This window comes from Charadrius vociferus, unplaced genomic scaffold (genome assembly GCF_000708025.1).
Source record: "Charadrius vociferus isolate BGI_N301 unplaced genomic scaffold, ASM70802v2 scaffold129, whole genome shotgun sequence".
Classification (NCBI taxonomy): Eukaryota; Metazoa; Chordata; class Aves; order Charadriiformes; family Charadriidae; genus Charadrius; species Charadrius vociferus.
The window spans coordinates 2,156,629-2,177,178 of NW_009661374.1; the positions used below are offsets into that span (position 1 = coordinate 2,156,629).

General features: G+C 38.2%; 1 protein-coding gene across 1 annotated transcript in view; it reads right to left on the reverse strand.

Annotated features, from left to right (window-relative positions):
* The window catches only part of PREP (prolyl endopeptidase), a 111,685-nt gene that overhangs the window by 71,481 nt on the left and 19,654 nt on the right, over positions 1 to 20,550 (reverse strand). Inside the window, exons 7-8 of the mRNA XM_009893858.1 lie at positions 20,157 to 20,278; positions 6,873 to 6,978 (exon numbers count right to left, since the gene is read on the reverse strand). Of these exons, the coding sequence (XP_009892160.1) occupies positions 6,873 to 6,978; positions 20,157 to 20,278 (228 nt within the window). The remainder of the gene's footprint in view (positions 1 to 6,872; positions 6,979 to 20,156; positions 20,279 to 20,550) is intronic.

Below are 20,550 nucleotides of genomic sequence, written 5' to 3' on the forward strand. Positions count from 1 at the left end.
GGGTGCCTCTTAAAAGTCCTCTTGAAAGACTACAAAGCATAAACAGGATCTCGTAACCAATGAAGAGACACTTAAGTCTCGGACCAGTGGAACTAATGGAACCTGGTGTACAGATTTGTATCAAGTAGGTTGACATTTTAACTCAATTTATATTAAGATTCAGCATAAGCACAGTGTCATCTTATCAGAGAATTCACACATAAGAGAGCTGTTATGAATGTCACAGCTGAAGGACAAACCCACTGACTTTTATGTCTCTGATAATCCACAGGGGGAAGAACCTCGACTGAAAGTGTCTTAAGTCTAATAAGACACGAATTTCTTCTGAAGCCTTCTCCACATCCATAATGCTGCTCATCTGGGTGAATCTTCAAGGTATAACAAGATCAAGGTTATGCCACATCCCTTACTTAACAGGTTCTCACCTCTCCCTGGCCCCTTGACCCCCCCATGCATTCTTGTGAGGGTTGCACTACTGGGACTCCTACCTTTCCATCACAACTGATTGAATTTGGGAGCCAATGGTTCAAAAAGGAAAGTGGGATTAAGCATCTCCCATTTCCACAGAAAACAGGCTGCAAATAAGGAACAGAAGACATCCATCCATACACATCCATTAGAGAAACCTATGATTCAGCAGCTATTTTAGGATATCTCATCCTGTACTACTGCTGTACTGTTATTCACCTAAGTAAGGCAAAAGAATCATTGTAGGCTGACCAACCTAGTAAGCATAGCGTTAAACTAGAAACGACAGAGGAGAAAGAGATTCTTCCACAAAGAAGTAAGTATGGGGTAGGTGAGCCAAGAGCCCGGGTGATAGGAACAGAAGGGACACAGCAATCGACAAAACAGAGCTGAAGTGGAATCTCTCCAAGTGTAGGCACGTAAAGAAGGAAGTGTCTGCAGAACAGCCTCATGGCGAAAGCTGTCAAACCTGTACTGGGAAATCAGCGTGCTCAGGTGCCTGCCTGAACTGCCTCTACGCTGGTGCACACAACATGGGGAACAAACAGGAGGAGTTAGAAGTCTGAGCTGGCATGTACCTCTGGGATTCAGTGTCAGAGTATATACTGTGGCCGACCTGGTATTGTATAGACATAATGCCTCAGTTACAGGCAGCAAACCTTATCCCTACGATGAAGCAGTGGGAAGCCTGAACACATGCTTTGATGAGCCAGAAGATCTGAAGGGCCTGGGACTTCCAGCAGGAGGATGGTACTGAGAAGAACACAAATATGGCTACGTTGCTCCTTCCCCGCTTTTAGTTGTGAATTCTGTGCCAGGTCTCTGTTTCAGCAACAGCAAAAGGCAGTAGAAGGTATGTTGACTGGCACCTTCGCAGAGGGTGCCAAGTATTTCAGACTCATTTTCTCCTTTTCAGGAAATATAATATAAAAGGTACAGATAATACACGGATGTAAGATGGGAGCTGCCTCTTTGCTGCCTTCAGTTCGGTTTTTAACCTGTCAGAATAGCAATAATTAATTATGCTGCTTGTTTGTAAGACTTTATCAAGATAATCTGTTTATTAGTTGCATTTAATAGTGTTATGACGATAACTGGAACCCAACTGCCCTGGACATTGGATTTTTGTCAGTTTTGGAGATCACTAATGATTAAGAGGCATACTATGAAAATGTAGCCACACTAGTCTTTGAAGAGGCCAAATACATTTTCTTCTGTTCTCTCAATGCTCCCTCGCACGTGGTGTTTTCAGCTTGTATTTTCATTTTCTATAAAACAAGAATGAAGACACTTCGGGATTGGACAAGATCAAATTATAATTAAGAACTTTCAAAACACACTATATCCTGAAAAAGCAGATCATTTGGGTCCAGCTTTGGAAGAGAGTATAATTACTGTTTATTCACTCTTTTAATGAACCAGACTACTAAAGTATGAAATAACAAATGTTAATAAATTCTACCACTGTATACACTATGCAATGAAGACATCTCTTAACTAATCAAACTCAATCTGGATAAAAATCAATTTAAGATAACTGTCCTACAGAATTAATAATTATTCAAGCTCAGGAGAAGGAAAAAATTTCTCATTCAGGGAATAGTGTTATTGCCAAGGGAAATATCTTTGCGCAGCCTTCACTGTATAGAGCAACTTAGTGCTTCTGTTTATGTAAGGCTGGACTGTTTTCCAGAAACTGTATTTTTCAATTTGTCACATTCCTATTGACTCATTTACAGCTTCAGCAGACCGCGGATCTTGAACTCTCTGAAGTATTTATTCAGTACCTCTAAAGCAAGTTTTAATCTTGAGGACTGAATCTTAAGACAACCAAAGTTTAAAAAAACCCCAAACAAACAACTATTACTGCCACATTAACTCTGTTTAGAAATTAAGATCAGTACAGTAACAGTTAAATACTGAAGTATGACACTGAAGAAGTCAAGTTTAAAGGTGTGAAACACGCCTCACCATAATAAACAGGCAAGTTAGTCATTTGTGTTGTCAATAATACTGTGAAACATGCCTCACCATAATAAACAGGCAAGAAGTTAGTCATTTGTGTTGTCAATAATATGTCTGAAGGAACTATCATAGACGGTACTATCAACACTGCAAAAAGATTCAATAATTAAAAGACTTGATGCATCTTAGGTAAGAAATAGACCACCAGTTTTTCAATATAGTAGATCAGAACATTGTCTGATGCAATTTTTTGGTTATATTCTGTTATCTTGTCCTGACATCCTTTCCACTGAAAGAGACATTATGCAGAGTTTTCTAATGCAAACTTTGCCACAGGTACAAAAGAAGAGAAATTTTGTTTAGGGAACATGTACACACACACTCACTCTTTCAATGTACCCTGCTATTTTCAGCCCTTCCTCTACAAATTTACATCTAATTTACAGATAAAGGAGACTTTCTCCTCCTCTTCTAGTTTTTGGCTATTATAGTTCCTAACATGAGAGAGACACACTTTCGCACCTCCCATCTCCAAGGAATTCCTTCTGCTTTTTCAGAAGCAGGAAGTGTTAATAACAACATTTATTTTTAGGTTTTAGAACTCATTTTCTTTGCTTTTGAACAACCAAAATACCCACAGGCATAGACAAATAATTGCACTGATTTTTTTAAAAATGAGATTATCCCACATTACTTTTCTTAAATCATTAAACATTTATCTCCCAGTAAAAATATAAGTTTCTCTATCTTGGGAATCAACTATTGATCTATAAGCATAAGGAACTGCATTTCACAGACATCCCTGCAGTCTTCCTACAGACAACCACCTGGTATTTTGGCAGTCAGTACTGAGGTTGCAACACTGAACTTCTTGACTTCTTCACAGCCATTTGTTAGCAAGGGTGGGCAAATAAGCAGCCTTTATCATTGCAACCATCATCTCTAAGAAATAGTAACAGAACTACAGTTAACTTGATAAGTCCTCAGTACCTCTGACGGAAAAGAAATTCAGTCTTCAGTGGTTGTGTATCTTGACTATGAGAACACATTTTTTTAACTGAAAATTGCTTAAACAACTAAGAAATTTTATTTCCTCCTGTCAAAGGAAAAGAAAGCACTAGTAGGAATCAAAAATCAAGAAAGGTGCCCCTAAATTAGTTAAAGTGACATTTTGAAATAGGTTTTTCAGGTAATAAGTCACAGATGAGAATCAGTTCTTTGCATTTTTGTGCAATTCTACATAACAGAAAATTCTTTAACTCATGGGTTTACACATAGCATTTCAAACTATGCAGTGGTATGTTTACCTTCCGACAGAAAGTATTTAAAAAAAAAAGAGAAGTCATGATTACATGGTTGAAATGTTATTTTATAAACAATATATGATACAAAGCAGCTTTAAAGAAATCTGTTGAAGCATGTCATTCTATAATTAAGGTTTTGCCACAAACTTTGTAAGAATTAGTATTTCATCCATTAATTTTTGCTTAGCAGTTGCTTTTACTCCCTCACAAAGAAATACGTGGTGTAAGTAATGGATGCCATGTAAAATATTACCGCCTGTTACCTTTCGAAAAAGCCTCACTACCTTTTGTGTTTGATGCCCTCTGAATAAATCTAAAGAAGTTTGAGACTTGAAAGACTTAAAGCATAAAAAGACAATTTTCTAAAGAACTTGTGTATTCTCAGACAACCTGGATTAAAAAAGCAAGCAGGGAAGAAAAAAGACATGCCTGAAAATCTAATTATTTATCTATATCAAGTACCATCTAGGACACTGGAAAAATACTAGCTATCCTACTTTTTTCTTTAATTTTTTTTTTAAACTAAGATGAGGTATTCTGAACACTAGAATGGATTTTTGAACAAACAGATCATTGTAAACAAGTCAAGTAAAAAGGCTCAGATTAAACATTCAATAGTTCTGAAGGAGGAAAATGGCATCTTAGACATCACCAAAGGTGTGAGGCCTACTCAGAAACAGTCTTCTGTTCTAAAACATAGAAGGATAATGTAATACGTTTTAAAAGCATAGATACTTTTGCAAGACACTTGATTCTCTTAAGACTTCATAAAAAGTGGTATGATTTGATACTTACATAGACCCTTGTACTGAATGCTGCATTCTACAAGACAGCATAACAAGAGCCAGTACTTCTGTATCTCATGGTTTTGTTAAGAATGTGCTTCTGTTATACATAATTCTCTAAGCATCACTTCATCTTAACCCATCTGAACATACCTTGAGATATTACCGAGCAGTCTGTACAAATTGGCAGTCAAATACAAGTCTTACGTCAAGATACAGACTTGCCATTAAACTCCGTTATTCTAAAGCTGTGCATTTACTTGTCTGAAACAGCTTAAATAATGAAATTTGGCATTCATTTCTCCTAACTTCACAAGCAACCTCTTCTATACTCGCTGTCGCAGAAAATTAGCAGCTGAACTGAAATTACACCTCTTATGGTCTAGACTGATAGGGCCAAGAATTAAGCTTATATGTATTACTGCTTGCTCAACTAATTGCCTCAGACCACCTAAGGCTGAAGGACCAGTGGTTCAGGGTATTTACGTGGATCTTTGCATGGAAGATCAACTCTAGGAAACATCCCAGATGTTTACCGTTAGGCTTGTGCTTATTAACGTGGAGACAGAAAGACATGGGTAAAGATAAGAGTCTTTGTACTGAAAATGCATTTGGCAACTTAGTGAGACAGATATGGAGAGTTCCTAAGTTTATAAAATAGAGAATTTGTGCAAGCAAATGCTTACAGCTAGATCTTTCCTTTTATAGGCAAAAAGGGAGAATTTGGAGGGATGGAACAACTCCCACCCAACAACAAACAAATAGGAAGGCAAGTCAAAGACTGGTTCAGAGAAAAAACTTTTTAAAAGAAGCATTTCCCAGCCCGGAAAAGGTTAAACTGTAGGTTTACCTTATACCAGGTAGTACAAAATAGAAGCTTCATTATCTCATCCATGGTCTTTCAAGGGTCGATGCTAGTATTCTCTTCAAGGTTGTCCAGTGTATCTATAAATGGGAGGGTGAACATGGGAAGAGAGCTACGCTTTTTATGTATTCTATCTCTGGTTGGAAAGTGTCAACTTGAATGACAATGCAATTTATCATTTACGAAAATGCTTCACTGAACTAACCAGTTCTATCTACACAGTTTAATGTTTGTAATAAAGTTGCATGGAAAGCATCTGCAATAATTTTGATTAGGCCTGCCATTTTCCACATTCAAGAGAACATTAAACAACTACTCAGTTGTCCAAGACAAGTTTAGAAGTAACTAAGAAATATCCTTTGTAAAAGAAGAGAGTGACATGCCCACAAAAGAAAATTAATAATACCTCAGAAAGGAGTACAGAATTGTTAACTATCATCACTAACACTTAACTCGCCAAAATTCAAAATATTGTACTAAGATTTGTTGATGAACTAAAGGAAGACCACACAAACATGCAGTGTAATAAAGGTAGGGAGAAACAGAACTATACGCCCCATATTGCAGAGCTGCTATCAGTTCTCACCACGCTCATAAAACTCGAATATTCTGTCTATGGGCAAGAGAACCAGCTTCTTGAGATCCAATATTTAACGAGGAACTACTGCAGTATTTATTCTATTTCTGAAGCTTTCGAAGACAGAAGCCACAAACCATCAAGAGCGGCTATATTGTGTTCTACGCAAAGCACATATCAAGGAAGAGATTTCAATAATCCAATACTCTGGAAATACAAAACCACCGATCAGTAAAACAACTAACTGCCAACCATCAACAATAGCCATATGGATCAAAGCACCATACTTTCAGCCCACACCATTGAGGCTAAATAGCCAAATACACAAGAGCCAAAGGCTAATCCAACTAGAAGGCAAGGAAGGAGCATTTCATGAGTGTGTATTTGAAACCTGAGTAGATACTTCTAGTGTAATAATAATGAAGCTACAAAGCAAAGTTACAATACTAAAATACTAGAGGATTTTTATTCCTTTCCTAGTGCTATATGGAGAAAAAGAATCATGTTACCTATAAACCAGGTACTTCTTTCAAAAAAGGGAGATCAGCGCTTGAAGGGAGACACATACATTTTTAAAATGTAAAAAAAATTAAACATGGAAAAGTACTAGTGGTGTAGAAAGAAATGGAACATACACTGGTAAGGGTGCTTATAGTATCTCAATTTTTCCATGTGACCTTTTAAACAAACTACAGAACTAAGAATGGAGTTTTCCATCTACTGATATATCACAGAAAATGGAACGCTAGCAGAAGCAAGTGCATATTTTCTCATAATCTCTGCATTAGAAAAAAAGAGGAGGTTAAGCAATACACATTTAAATATATATGCTTAAATACAAATAAAGTATTTCAAGTCTTACATTGTCTTAAAATGACGCAAAACTTAGAAAGCAAGACAACACATACCTGATATACCCTGAGACTCTGTCTGTAGATCACAGTACCACAGTCTGTTCACTGGATCGCATCCTTCTCGGATAGACAGCAAGACGTATCGACCATCGTCCGATACCTGTAAGAAGTTACAGAAAAATCAGAATATTCATCCCCTGGAAAAAAAAAATCCAACTCGAAAAGTTACTCCCTAAACCACTAGCAAAGAACAAATTGATGCCACAGTTAGTTGAGTGAACAGACATGTATGGAATAGGAGAACTCACCAAGAACCCACACCCATTCTTACATCAACAAATAACATAAGCATCGTTTGCTGACATTTCAGGAGATCAAAACTGAACAGCATTATCTGTTTATTTCCACCATGACTTAAAAAAAGAAAGTTTATGATTAGCAAAAGTATGCCAGCTAAAAAAGTGTCCGTATGAGTCAGGGTTGACATCTGCTCCACCATGAACAACCACGAGGATGACCTGCTTCACTGTGGTCTTCTCCACCGGCTGCAGGGGAATCTCTGCTCTGGTGCCTGGAGCAACTCCTCCCCCTCCTTCTTCACTGATCTGGGTGTCTGCAGTTGTTTCTGTCACATATTCTCACTCTTCTCTCACAGCTGCTGTGGAGTGGGTTTTGCCCTTTCTTATGTATGTTATCACAAAGGTGTTACCGGCATCGCTGAGAGGCTAAGCTTTGGGCAGCAGCAGGTCCGTCTTGGAGCCAGCTGGCATTGGCTGTCCCCACCATGGGGACAGCCCTGGCCTCTTCTCACAGAAGCCATCCCTGTAGCTCCCCCAGTACCAAAACCTTGTCCCTTAAACCCAATACAACAATTAACGGACAGCACTAACCTGACGTTTCAGTAACTGAGAATGGATTCACTATGAACAGTCTAAAACTACAGCCTGCTGGCAAGAAGGAAAAAAGAACCCCACCCACAAACAACAAACCACCACCAAACCCACAAGCCACATTAAAAATATCCCACATCAATGTCCTCAACATGGAGAAGTTTAATTGAATCCACTATGTTGAATATAAAGCACTGTTTAATCCTGTGATCAACTGGATTGCCAGGCTCTTACTGAACTTCAGTACTCAAAAAAAGAACCCTCCTTCACCAATTAAAACATAGCTGTACGTAGCTCAATAGAAATTTCTCAAAAAACTACAAGGCAGCCACATCTGGTGATGTAGGTGTCCAGTTTCTCTCTAGTCACTGACTAACTATAATGTCAGCATTCAAATCCAATGTTAAATTGTGCAAGAGTATTTGCTAACTTGGACATCTTTGTAAAGACACAACAGAGTGACCAGTGGCTTTTGTCCAAAAAAACCCCTTAAGTTAGTTTCTTCTGAAGATGATGTCAAAACTTGTGAACTTTCAAACTCCTTTATCAAAGTATCAATTCCACGCAAAAGGAAATTTACCTCCCCTCCCCCAAATCCTATGGAAATAAATGGAGCCCTGCAGTGACATGTACATCACTGAAAATCAGTAATTTGGGATATATATATTAATTCAGGTATTTTAAAAGATACAGAGATGTACCAGAAAGCACTCGCTCGCTAACCAAAGGGAAAACTGTGCTGCTGAAACTGCTACTACTTAAGTGAAAGAGGCATTTATCTCATTTGAGTCTTCATTTTGATCCCTGTGCAAACACTCCTTTTTTACTGTGCAACCTGTCAGCTAAACTGAACCTATGGAAAAGAGTTTGTCGCTAACTTCTTAAAACGGGCCCTCAGTGCATCTTACAGGTCTCCGTCAACTGACTGCTGCTGCTTCTACATGAGGAGGGCTCTGCACCATGCCTCCCCTCTCCAGCACGCCCAACACCTGGGAATATCCTAGATATGCCGAAATCCAGGTTCATCAAATGACGCCTCCCCTCTCCAGCACGCCCAACACAGTCAGTGTATGAGCCTGGGAATATCCTAGGTATGCCGAAATCCAGGTTCATCAAATGACTCTAGATTCAGTCTTGGTGAATTAAGCCTTGTAAGATCATTTTGCTGATGCATGCACACCTCTACACATGCCATCATGGTACTGTGTAGAGAGCAGTAGAGTTTAAGCAGAACAATACCTGTTGTTTGAATGGGAAACCCAAAATTTATTTGCTTACAATGGCAGGATGGTGAATACCATCAAGTTGGCACTTGGCATACAGCAAACATGCTTGCTCTGCATAGCTGCGCTGTCAATCTATTTTTTAAAAGCAAAAGCTGAATACTCACCTACTTAATACTGTTATTGACAGTACAACATACAACAGAAAAAATTACCCAAGTGCTAGAGGTTAGCTTTGGATTTCTGGCTGCCTTAAGGTATCTGCCAGAAGTCCATCTCAGAGGTGGAAAAAAGCTGGCAGCTTAGTCTGTCTGAATGACAGTCACTTAATTCACAGCAAATTTTCCCTCAAGTTTTTGAGTGATGGAATTAATAAGGTGTGTTTTCTGTCACAAAGCAGTATGAAATTTCTTCTAAGTCATCCGAGTTGGTAATTTTAATGGTACTTTTGCTTATTGTTGCAAACTGACACACAGTTTTCATTTTTGCCAATTTCATTAGGTATACACATACAAAAATCTAATGCTGCGGTTAAATGATGATTATAAGATACAGCCACATTATAAATTTCCTGATGAAGCTTCTTGGTTTGCTTTTGCACATGCATGTACGCACACAATAAAGTTTCCCAAATGGTGTCTGCTGGTACATAAAGTCATCAATGAATCCTTCTTTCTGCTCAGGCTTGGCAAACATACTCTGTTTCCTGGTAAAGCTTTTGAAAGTGAAAGTCCATCAAAGAAAGTCAGGAAGTCATCAACTTAAGGTTTCCCCCTCCTGATGAAGCTGTTTTGAGTACATTCCAAAACTACCAGATTTAGATGTTTTATTAAGAGCTGATACAGAAGGCTGTTTCTTGTCTTGAAATATGACACTATCTAATGGAAATTTAAACCCCTAGTCACAAAATATGAATCTTGAATTCTGGAACCTTTCCATTTGACCCTAAACACATCTTAAAAAAAATGCTTATTCATATATTGTAATTATTACTTAGATTCAATTTGGTTAATATTCATAACATTAGTTGTGCAAAATATCTGTAGAATTAGTTTTGCAAAATAAATTTCAGAAGAATTAGGTCCTACCTATGCTGCTATTCAAACAGATCCACAGTTTTGAAGACACAAGAAAGGAACTTAGTAGAATACAGAGCCAAACCTCAGTATATGAAAGCTAACAAAAATACCCCAACAACCAAAGACCCTCAAAACAAACAAAAAAAACCCCACCCAAATGAGTGTTTCCAAGTTGTATTTTTTACAGGTATTTTGTCAACAACTAATTATACTGCTAAAAGAAGTCCATAGACCTGAAAGCTCACAAGGCAAATAGAAAAGAACACTTAAGATTTCTACTGCACCAAAAATCCCCATTACCTGAAACAGTTAGGATAGCTTTAACAGGGCAGCCTGCAGAATTGAGACATTTTGCTTCCTCCTTCCAAGATAGGAGTATATCCAGAAACGGAAACCAAGATTAGGTGATCTTTTTTGAGAGAAGCATCTTCAGTGTTTTTAGACAAACATTAACTGCAGGTGTCAGTTTTAATTAAACTAGTGACTGCAATATGCTGCTTAAACAACTGTTCATACTTGTAAAAGCACCAAGTTTCCTTCTCTTCCTCACCAACTCATAAAACATGCTAAATAATTGCAAGTGATATATACAAATATAAATTTCAGTTAAACTCAAGAGTATGACACACAAAATTCTTTCAGTCATAGTCAGAACCCACATAAATTTGTTCTTTGATGCTGTGAGTTAATGGTTAACAGAAGACTGCTTGCTTTACCCAAGAAAGAAAACTTATTTGCAGATTTCTGATGATGATGTTGCAAGGGCAATTCAGAATGTCTGATGACAGCAAATCTGAGCACATCTAATGAGTTATTCCTTCCACGTTCCCAGCTGGACTACTGAAGAGTTGATAGCAGTTTATGTTTATTTTGAAGTAGGAATTCCCAAAGCATATTGCTGGTGGGATGCCAATTAGGTCTGTCGCTATCACTAAATCTATTCTTACATCAGTGAGTTCTATAACCCAAAGGAATTTGACAGAAACAGGACAAGACACTGTTGACTGCAGCATGCTAAAATGTTTAGTATTATACCGCAGATTCAGGCATCCACACTGCAAAGTTACAGTTTGATGAGCAAATATTGGCAGGAGTACCAGCTTATGCTCCCTCCACCACTAGCTGGTCCTATTGCTGTGGTTGCTTGTATCCATGCAAGTCATGTCAGTACAAGCATTTACCATTTATGTGGTAAGCCAGACTGGGTAGCTGATCCCCCTGAAAAAACAGCATGTTAAACAAAACCCAAAAATTAAAAAAAAAAAAAAAAGAATGCAGAAAAAACATAACAAAGAAGATTCCAGGAGGGGAAAAAGAAGAGACAAAGAAAAAACCCAATAAAAAAGTAAAATAATAAAAGTCCCTCTGCCAGATAAGTATCTCGGTTCACTGTGCAGTTGCTCAAATGGCTGAGCTGCACCAAGCAGCTGGAAACATGAATAACAGGGGCAGAGATTGCTTAAGGCAGCTCAGATGGCAGTACTGACGGACTGTGTAATCACAGCCTGAATGCCACTGACTCTTCTACTACTGTAAACAGACAAGAGTCTGGGTTTAAGAATGGCAAAAGGAAAAAGGATTTCCCAACTATCATTTGGGTTATTCTTACGTTGCTACATCATCTTCATGAGCTGAACTGCAATCCTTGCTCTTGGCCCACAAACTTACAAACTCAAATTTCATACCAGCATTTCACTCAAATCTTAGAATGCATTCATAGTTCAGCATAAGGGAGACAGCTGTAATATCAGAACTGCCAGCTTGCATCAGAAGTAAATACTCCTAGTTTCCCACATCCAAGCTGAAAAGGAAACACATCTCAAGAATTTCTGAGAGAGATCTGGAATGCTAGTCAGTGCACATTTCCCTCATTGAAATAATTTCTATCATTTCAAACAACATCCACCGGTAAAAGGTAAGGAGGTTATAAAGCAAGTGAACAACTTCACACAAATTTTAGGTCCTGTCAAAACAGGACAGAAGAAAGCCTTTCAACTGGAGCTTTTAAAAACCTTCAGCTTAACAATGATTTTATTGGCATAACACAGTGCTAATCCCTAACTCAGCACTAGCAAAGGAAGGATTATTTCAAAGAGCTGATATTGGTATATAGTTTGTAGTTTCACTGCTGCCATTCAGTCACTTGCAATTTTGAATTTATTAGACCTATTCTTTCTGAAGTATTTGCTGTGACCATTTTTACACCATATAAAACATACAGAAGTATCATTACAATAGCTGTGCTCCTAAGTACTATTCTATTTAGACTTTCAAGGATCAAACTCTTTAAAATACAATCCTTATAGAGAAGTTTTGGTTTAAGTATTTTTTGGTTTTTACTAGCAATTTTCTTTCAATGTTACCTGTTCTCTCCATTTTGATGAAAAGTAACCATAGCTTAGCAAAAAATTAAGAGATGAAGTGGTTTACTTGTAACTTCAATAAATCAATGGGTATAAAAAGAAAACAAATATTTAAAGCCTAATTAGTAAAGAGAGTTTTCCATCTACATAATTTTTTTCTTTAATTACAAAATACAATTAATTCATCATACCAGCCATGCAACCCCAAAGGGTTATGTGTACTGCATTTATAATAGCAGTAACCATCTATAAGGACCCACAACAAAAGTAAAGCTAAATATTTTGTCTACTAGCAGCACATTTCAGACCAAAAATTCATATATAATTAAACAAAAAAAGAAAAAGAATGAACAGGAGAAGGCTGTTGGTTTTTCAGACTTCCTGGCTTTATGTATTACTCCTCAACTAAAACGTCAATAGGAGAGACATTAAAGTGCTTTGCTTCCAAGTAAAGTTCACGACAGCAACCCCAGTAAATATTAATGCTAGTTCTTTGAATACTAGTGGTAGTCACTACTGCAAGATTCAGGATAAGGAAGAGCTCTCTATTTTTAGTTCACAAATAGGGGGCAACTATACATACACATCATTCCTTTTTAAGCTAAGCAATTAAAAATGTTACCAACTTCGCCCTTTTTATTATCAAGGTAGACAAAAACTAATCACTGTATAATTTGTTTCTGCATAACAAGATACTAAAGAATTATGTAAGTTCAGCTATTAAATAATATGCCTGTGTTGAGGAAAAGATAACCAACTTTAACTGCAGACATTAACGCTATTATAATCTACAACCTGACTTGCATCTGTGGTTATTTTACAAACTACTGCTCCTCATGCACTAATGCCCTTTGCATATGGAACAAGGCAACTGTCATTGCTATCTAATGCATTTCCAATGAAACAGAACAAGTGAATCACGTACCAAAAAAAAATAAAAAAAAATAATCAAAGCTTACAAAAATCACAGACAGAATCAAAGCTTTCAAACAGAGCCAAATGGTCAAATTAGTAACTGGGCTCCATGTACCCAGTCACAGGAAGATCAAACCACCCAGAGAAGGCAAGATGGATGGCAATAAAAATGCAATGCATGGCATTAACTTATAGCATCAATAAGCTGCATTTTAACACTGCTACAATTTTCACTATACGCCATGTCTGTAACAGTTTAAAACTACCCAGAGTAACAGACTAGTTTGGGGGTTTTAAATATGAGCACAAGTTGGAACATAGGAAGTTCCGTTCAAATACACGAAAAACTTCTTTACGGTTGGGGTGACAGAGCACTGGCACAGGCTGCCCAGGGAGGTTGTGGAGTCCCCTTCTCTGGAGATTTTCAAGACCCGCCTGGATGCAGTCCTGAGTAACGTGCTCTAGGCAATCCTGCTTTAGCAGGGGAGTTGGACTAGATGATCTCTAGAGGTCCCTTCCAACTCTGAAAATTCTGTGATTCTGTGAATGTACCCAGTCAATGCAACAAAACAGACTGATGACAGCCCTCACTTTCTAAACTTTAGGTACATGCCACGCAAAGATTTTTGCATAACACCACTGAACTTGAATATGAATTGACTAAGAAGAACCTACATGCAAGAGACATTTCAGATTGATGCAGAGACTACCTGCCTCACATTATTTATCAATATTTTAAAGCTTCCTATCCGATGAGTAAAGTAAAATACTGAACACAAAAACCACAAAGAATGCCTTCTACAGAGAAAAAAAGTAAAAGTTCCTGTACAATTTGCCAAAACATTTGGTCAGTAAAAGATGAGAGCAATTACGCTATCTGAACAGCTTCAAGTGTTCTAACATCACAGATGTGGACACGGTCCCAAGCCACAAAGTTCTGCTTGCACAACAACAAAATCAAGAATCCCCGCTGCAATACCCCAACCTTTCAAATTCTACTTTTATTAACTCACAATTAGAAAAAGCAAAGCTATTTCCTCTCCTAAAACAGGAAACAGTTTTTTCATTAGATAAAATGATCACGAAGGACAGGTTTTTTAGGAGGGTGTTCATTTGGGTTTTTTTGTAATGAAAGGAACATAAAGCTACGTTCTGACATTATCTTTGCAGTGGTGCCAGAAAAATCCCTGAAGGTTGCATATAGCCCCTACAACATCTTACGGTCTAGCAGACTTTTGAGAAGATGAGGATTGGGGCAAGAACTCCCCTTCACTAAGCAACCTCTTGGGACTGTCTGCACAATCCAAGGCCCCTGAATCCAAGTACTCTAAGGCTGCAAATGCTTTGTTTTGTCTTCTATTTGCATCATACTGGTTTAATCAACTAGATTTCAGAAGCCCTAATGATGGGTGATGACAGGAATGCATAATTTCAGGATCAGGTCCAACAGAAATCACTTACTACATTCTGAGGAGCAGGCCTGACATACTCTATGCAGGACATGGACTGGTTGTATGTAACGAACATGCTGATGTATTCTTTCTGTCCATTTCCCAGGTCAGAAAAATTGCTTTGGGCATTAACTCAATTTCCTTATTCCAGGCAGGTTTTTATTCTTGGATTTCAGATACCATGTGCTGGTATAAAAAGCATTTCTATTCTGATCATGTTCTTCCAAGCCTTTGCTAAGCTTGGGGTTGAAGGAGACCCACCAAATCCAGAGAACTGGGATTTTTACCCTAGATCATCATGCTCGTGACTGTTTAAATTGCAACAGGACACCAGCCAGCCTTGTTCAGAAGAGGAATACAGCAGTATGTACATGCATATTTATATGCATTGTCTTTCTTAAATCTAGCACAGAGTAAAATCAGTAGCCTTCTGAGGTGACAGACAAGCATCACACACACGATTTTTCCTGTGGCTTGCTTCTCAGTGCAATGAAAGCACCAAAGCATCAGGAATCTGGCTATGTAGGAGATTGCCATCTACCGTAGCCCCATGTGCAGATAGAAAGATTGCTTGCCTGTTTCTTAATGGTAAAATTCTCCAGACCTCTTGGAAGATATTGGTTACAGGAAGATATTCATAGTAGGCTGCTATTCCAGATTCAGCCTTGACAAAGATAGTGTAAGGCTTTAGAAAAATTCCCACAGCCTTGCTTTATCCAACACTGAGTCTCACTTGAGCAAACTGACAATGTTTTGAGCCCTTCCCCTTCAAGCTGCTTACTCTTCCCCCGTGGATGCTGCACTTCCATGTTCCTGCAGTGAAAATACACCATAGCCAGCACACATCTGGCACAGCTTATTCCTCTGTGCTCTGAATTTTATTTGCAGATCAGCTCCCTGGTTGAGAACCGCTGATGTTAACTGACAGCTCTAAACATAAAAAAAATAAAAACTAAAAATTGTCAGTTCAGGGACTGTGCAATTGTACTTGTTTTACTGCTGGCAGAACTGGGATGGGAGGGTTCCCCTCACCCCCTCCTTTCTCTCCTGTTTACTTTCCTGCCAGTACCGTAGGGACTTTTAACACTACCAACTGTGAAAGGCTCTTATATAACTTATTGTTTAACTTCAAGAATAACAGTCTGGCTGTGAGAGAGAGATACGCTCTGTGAATCTGGAGAGGAAGCAAGAACATGCCATTTAAACAGAGAAGCATAGGAAGCTCCTCTAGAGTAGCTATGACATTGCCAAGGTTTTAAAAAAAATCTTCATACCAGACTGCCCTCTACTGGGATGTTATTCAAATAAACTACATCCCTGCTCTTTCCAACTCCTCTACCATCCTAGAATCAGTACCAGAAATACATATGCTTTTTCCAGACTAATGAAAAGATTTGATAGTCATATATATAAGTTTTGAAAAAGAGGCTAACAATAAACAGATTATTTTTTTCCTCACAAGCAATCCATTCAAGTGAGGAGTTGGAAATGCATCTATATTTCTATGCCAACACCATTTTCAGCACCACAGACTTTGTTTGAAATCAAGCATACTCGGGGCTGGTGTTGAATGTGTAATGAGAAAAAAAACCTTGAAGCTATTTTCTTACATGTTGTCTTGTAAATGTATTAAGCTGACAAAATTTTACACAACCCTCTTTTGTCCTAATCAGTGACCTAGTTTCCTCTCTCCATTAAAAATACAGACCACACTGACTCCCTACAGTGCACCCAAGATTATTTTTTTATTATTATTATTTTTTTAAAGTATCATGGCAACCTTTTGCAGTCTCTGAGAGATCTCCTTGTCAAGTGCTTTTCACTTGCAAGCAAGGTATTTCCTTCCCTCAACCCAACAGTTGTGAGACCTGCAAATTCTGCTCTAAACCTGAGTATGGAAGTTCAAGCTCTGCTCCCGCTATAGAATCACAGAATGGTCAGGGTTGGAAGGGACCTCTGGAGATCATCTAGTCCAACCCCCCCGCCAGAGCAGGGTCACCTACAGCAGGTTGCACAGGACAGCGTCCAGGCGGGTTTTGAATGTCTCCAGAGTGGGAGACTCCACAACCTCTCTGGGCAGCCTGTTCCAGTGCTCCACTACCCTCAAAGTAAAGAAGTTCCTTCTCATGTTAAGATGGAAGGGTTATAGAGAAGGGTTTGGTAGTTCAGACTAGACCACTCACACAATAACCTGGCTGTCTTCACTGGAGCTTGTGTAAAACATAAGAGAACCCAAATGTCTCTAACTATTTGGCCCAGCAAGACCGTGTAAATTGAAAACATTTCTTTATTAACCTGACAGGAATGCATGAAAGCAGACTTTCATAAAACTTTGAGCTGTGGAAAAGCCATATTTTAAAATCTGTGGCAGCATATTAGCACAAAGTAAAAATATTCAGGACAGTGCCAATAAGCCACATAATTTGATTTCTACTAAAGATATTTTAATTCCCCCCACCGTTACTTTGTGGTCTTCTACTTTCTCAAACACATACTTCAAAAAAATTGACCAGAAAACTTGTCTGAGTGGCTGAAAAGAAGATTTTTGACCTACTGCACAAGGATGAAACCACATTTTGCAATTGCATTGTTGTGGTTTGGTATTTTAATTGCAGAATATGTTTTTTCCTGATGATTAAAAACCATTTTTCACTAGTATCAGGATGACAGCCACATTTTACAGCTGGAGCTCACAGCACAACCCCAGAATATCAGCCGTGTTTCAAGCTGTTTAAAGCCATTTTCACTTAGATAAGCTCACGATTATTTAGCATGGTAGATCTCTGCTTTACCACTCCTCCTTAAAACAGCTTTTCTTCTTAAATACCAACATGTCTAGAAGTTTATGCCTCCTAGAGGTTAAGAACACGGTCATAAGCAGCCATATAAATTTATTAAACAAGAACCCACAGCAGTGAGGTGTTTCTCTATTCACTGCCCTCCCCACTTTCCCAATACTTACGGGGGCTGTTTCAATTCCAGTGGCTTCTGAGCTGGTAGCTGCGCTACATTCTATTATCTTCCAACTGTACAACAAGAGTTACTACTACCAGTCCCCTCTTCCCACCCCTAACACCTTTCGATCATTTAATATAAGGGGTATACATTCTCATTAATTACAAAAATTACCTGAGACATTTGGTATCAGGAAAAACAGATACTTCTTTTACATTTAAGGCTGCCTCAAGCTTTTCTTTCACAATAGAAGAGCCGGGAGATGCAGGATGGCTGTTTCTCTGCACCCTGGCCAGGCAAACTCTTTGCTGCTCACTACAAGCACCATACTATGAATTCTCTTCCGTGGTCCCCTCATACTCGGTTCTGTATTTCTGACCTTGAAATGCTCCAGCCCTGCTTCTTCAATTTAGATAAGAAAAGGCTCTGTTAGTGTGCTATTACCTCAAAGAAGGTTTTGCTACCTATAAGACAAGTGTATCTCTACGCCTAGTACAGGAGATATGATTTCCACAGGATTTAATACCATCTGAGACTGTAAACTTTCACTGCCCTAAAAATCTGTATAGTCTAATGAATCAGACTGCAACAGCCTTCCCTCACAGAAAATGAATTTGCCTTCACAACAACATGTGTAGTTTAGCTCACGACACTGCAAAGCAATAATAATAATAATATGCATCACTCATGTGAATCAGTGGATACATCACTACAAGACATCTGTCACCAACAGAAAGCCCATTTATTTACAGAACTAGGGAAAAATAAGGATAATGATTTCCAAATTCCATTTTATTGCCAGTTAAACTCCACAGAACTAACTAGTTGTCGAACAGTAAAAAAATTCCAAAGCCCCATTTGCAAGTTTACACTGATATTCATGTCAGTCGTTAAAGGTATGTTTCATGAATAGATGAGATTATATAAAAAACGTTTTGTTTATTCACAGAAACTACAGATAAATCTGATTTGTATAGAGGAAGCTCAGAGTGGTCACTTTGCTGGTGAGCCCTTCACATTCTTACTCGCAGTCTCATTTTGAACTTCACTGTTCAAATTCTTTGAAAGAACCTTTCTTTTCTGGCAGCCCACAGAAAAGAAGACCCCAATATTTTCATGGATTGATGTGTTGAAAAGTGACACAGACTGATGATCAAATTTTTAAAAAGAGGAACTGTCAGGGAAAAGTAGTTCTAGGAACTGAATACCCCAAATCAGGGTAAAAACATTTCATGTTTATCAAAACTGTCAGACCAAAAGGGACCCTGTATAGAAACAAGATGTACTGATCAAACATAGTAGCTAAGATAGTACAAAGAATTACAATAGGTTTTTATCCACTGGAAAAACATTAGTTCCCTGATAAACAAAACGACCACCACTACATTCCAATAGCACCTAGAACAGTGCACTCAATCAAGCACTATTAAATCTAATATGAAGAATAAAACACACATTAATTACAAAATTTAGGGTCATGTAAGCAAGAACAGAGCATGGTTACCTATCATTTTGGTTCACTGGGACTTTGCACAATATAGTAGTAATTCAACAAAATAGCTTAAGAAATCAATTCCAGTAGTCACTTGTCCCATCTCCAACAACACAGTCCACGTCATACTTGTGCTGAAAAAACTTGTTGTAGGGAAACTTCAGAGTCTCCAACTGTGCACACAGCATTAACAGATTTTAATCTGTATATCTCCATTCCTCAAGTAAACAGAATAGACATATTTCATGTTCAGAAAAGACATCACAAAAATAAATATAAATGAAATATATACATGGCAGGGAATATCCAGACATGCTGATTATTGGAATAAGCTTTTTCTACAGGAAGTGAAGGCTGGTGCTCAACACTGACTAAGAATAAACAAGACGACTTGACACGTTGTCCATCAAATGATCCTCCTCCATCCTGGAACGTGTACCAGGTCAAATGTTCTCAATGAAGAAAAAGGGTATGTGGTTCATAGAATTCATACAATTGCTGAGATTGGAAGGGACCTTTAAGATCATCAAGTCCAACCATTAACCTACCCTGACAAAAACACTTCTAAACCATGTCCCCAAGTACCACATCTACCCTTTTTTTAAACACCTCCAGGGATGGCGAATCCACCACCTCCTTGGGCAGCCTATTCCAATGTTTAATAACCCTTTTAGTGAAAAAAAATTTCCTAATATCCAATCTAAACCTCGTCTGACATAACTTGAACCCATTTCCTCTCATCCTATCACTTGTCACCAGGGTTGTGTCGTTACAGGCATGAGGACTGATTTAAAGCAAACGAAACAGACTTATTTTCAGCAATTCTTAATCAATTATTCTTAGTTCAATGATCAACCCTACAACACTAATAAAAAGCATTCTTTTAGTGTTCCACTTAATACCTACTATCAGTTGTTAGAATCTGAAAAACTGAACACAATGATGACAAGCTTCAGGGTGTTTACCATACCTCAGCTCCACCCATCCATTTTGGTTCATCGGGAAATTCAGCACATAGAATATCTTCTGACTGGTTAGTTCCCAATACATGATAATGCAGTTTTTGGTGCAGATTAGTGGAGGTCTCAGTACCTAGTGAAATGCAGATATTTAAACCAATTAGTTCTCAATGAAATCCAACAACAACCAACTAAAACTCTGAAACTTCTGTATCCCTTTGCATATAAAAGAGAAGAGTAATTCAGCAGACAGAACTAGGAATGGTTGGAGTCTACAACCATTGCCCTACAAACAAACACACACCCCTGCCAAAACAAAATAAAAGTTCAAACCATACTGTAAACCTGCTTAAACAGTTACCCTTTCCTTTTATTGCCATTAGTACATTCTTCAATTGTGAAGAT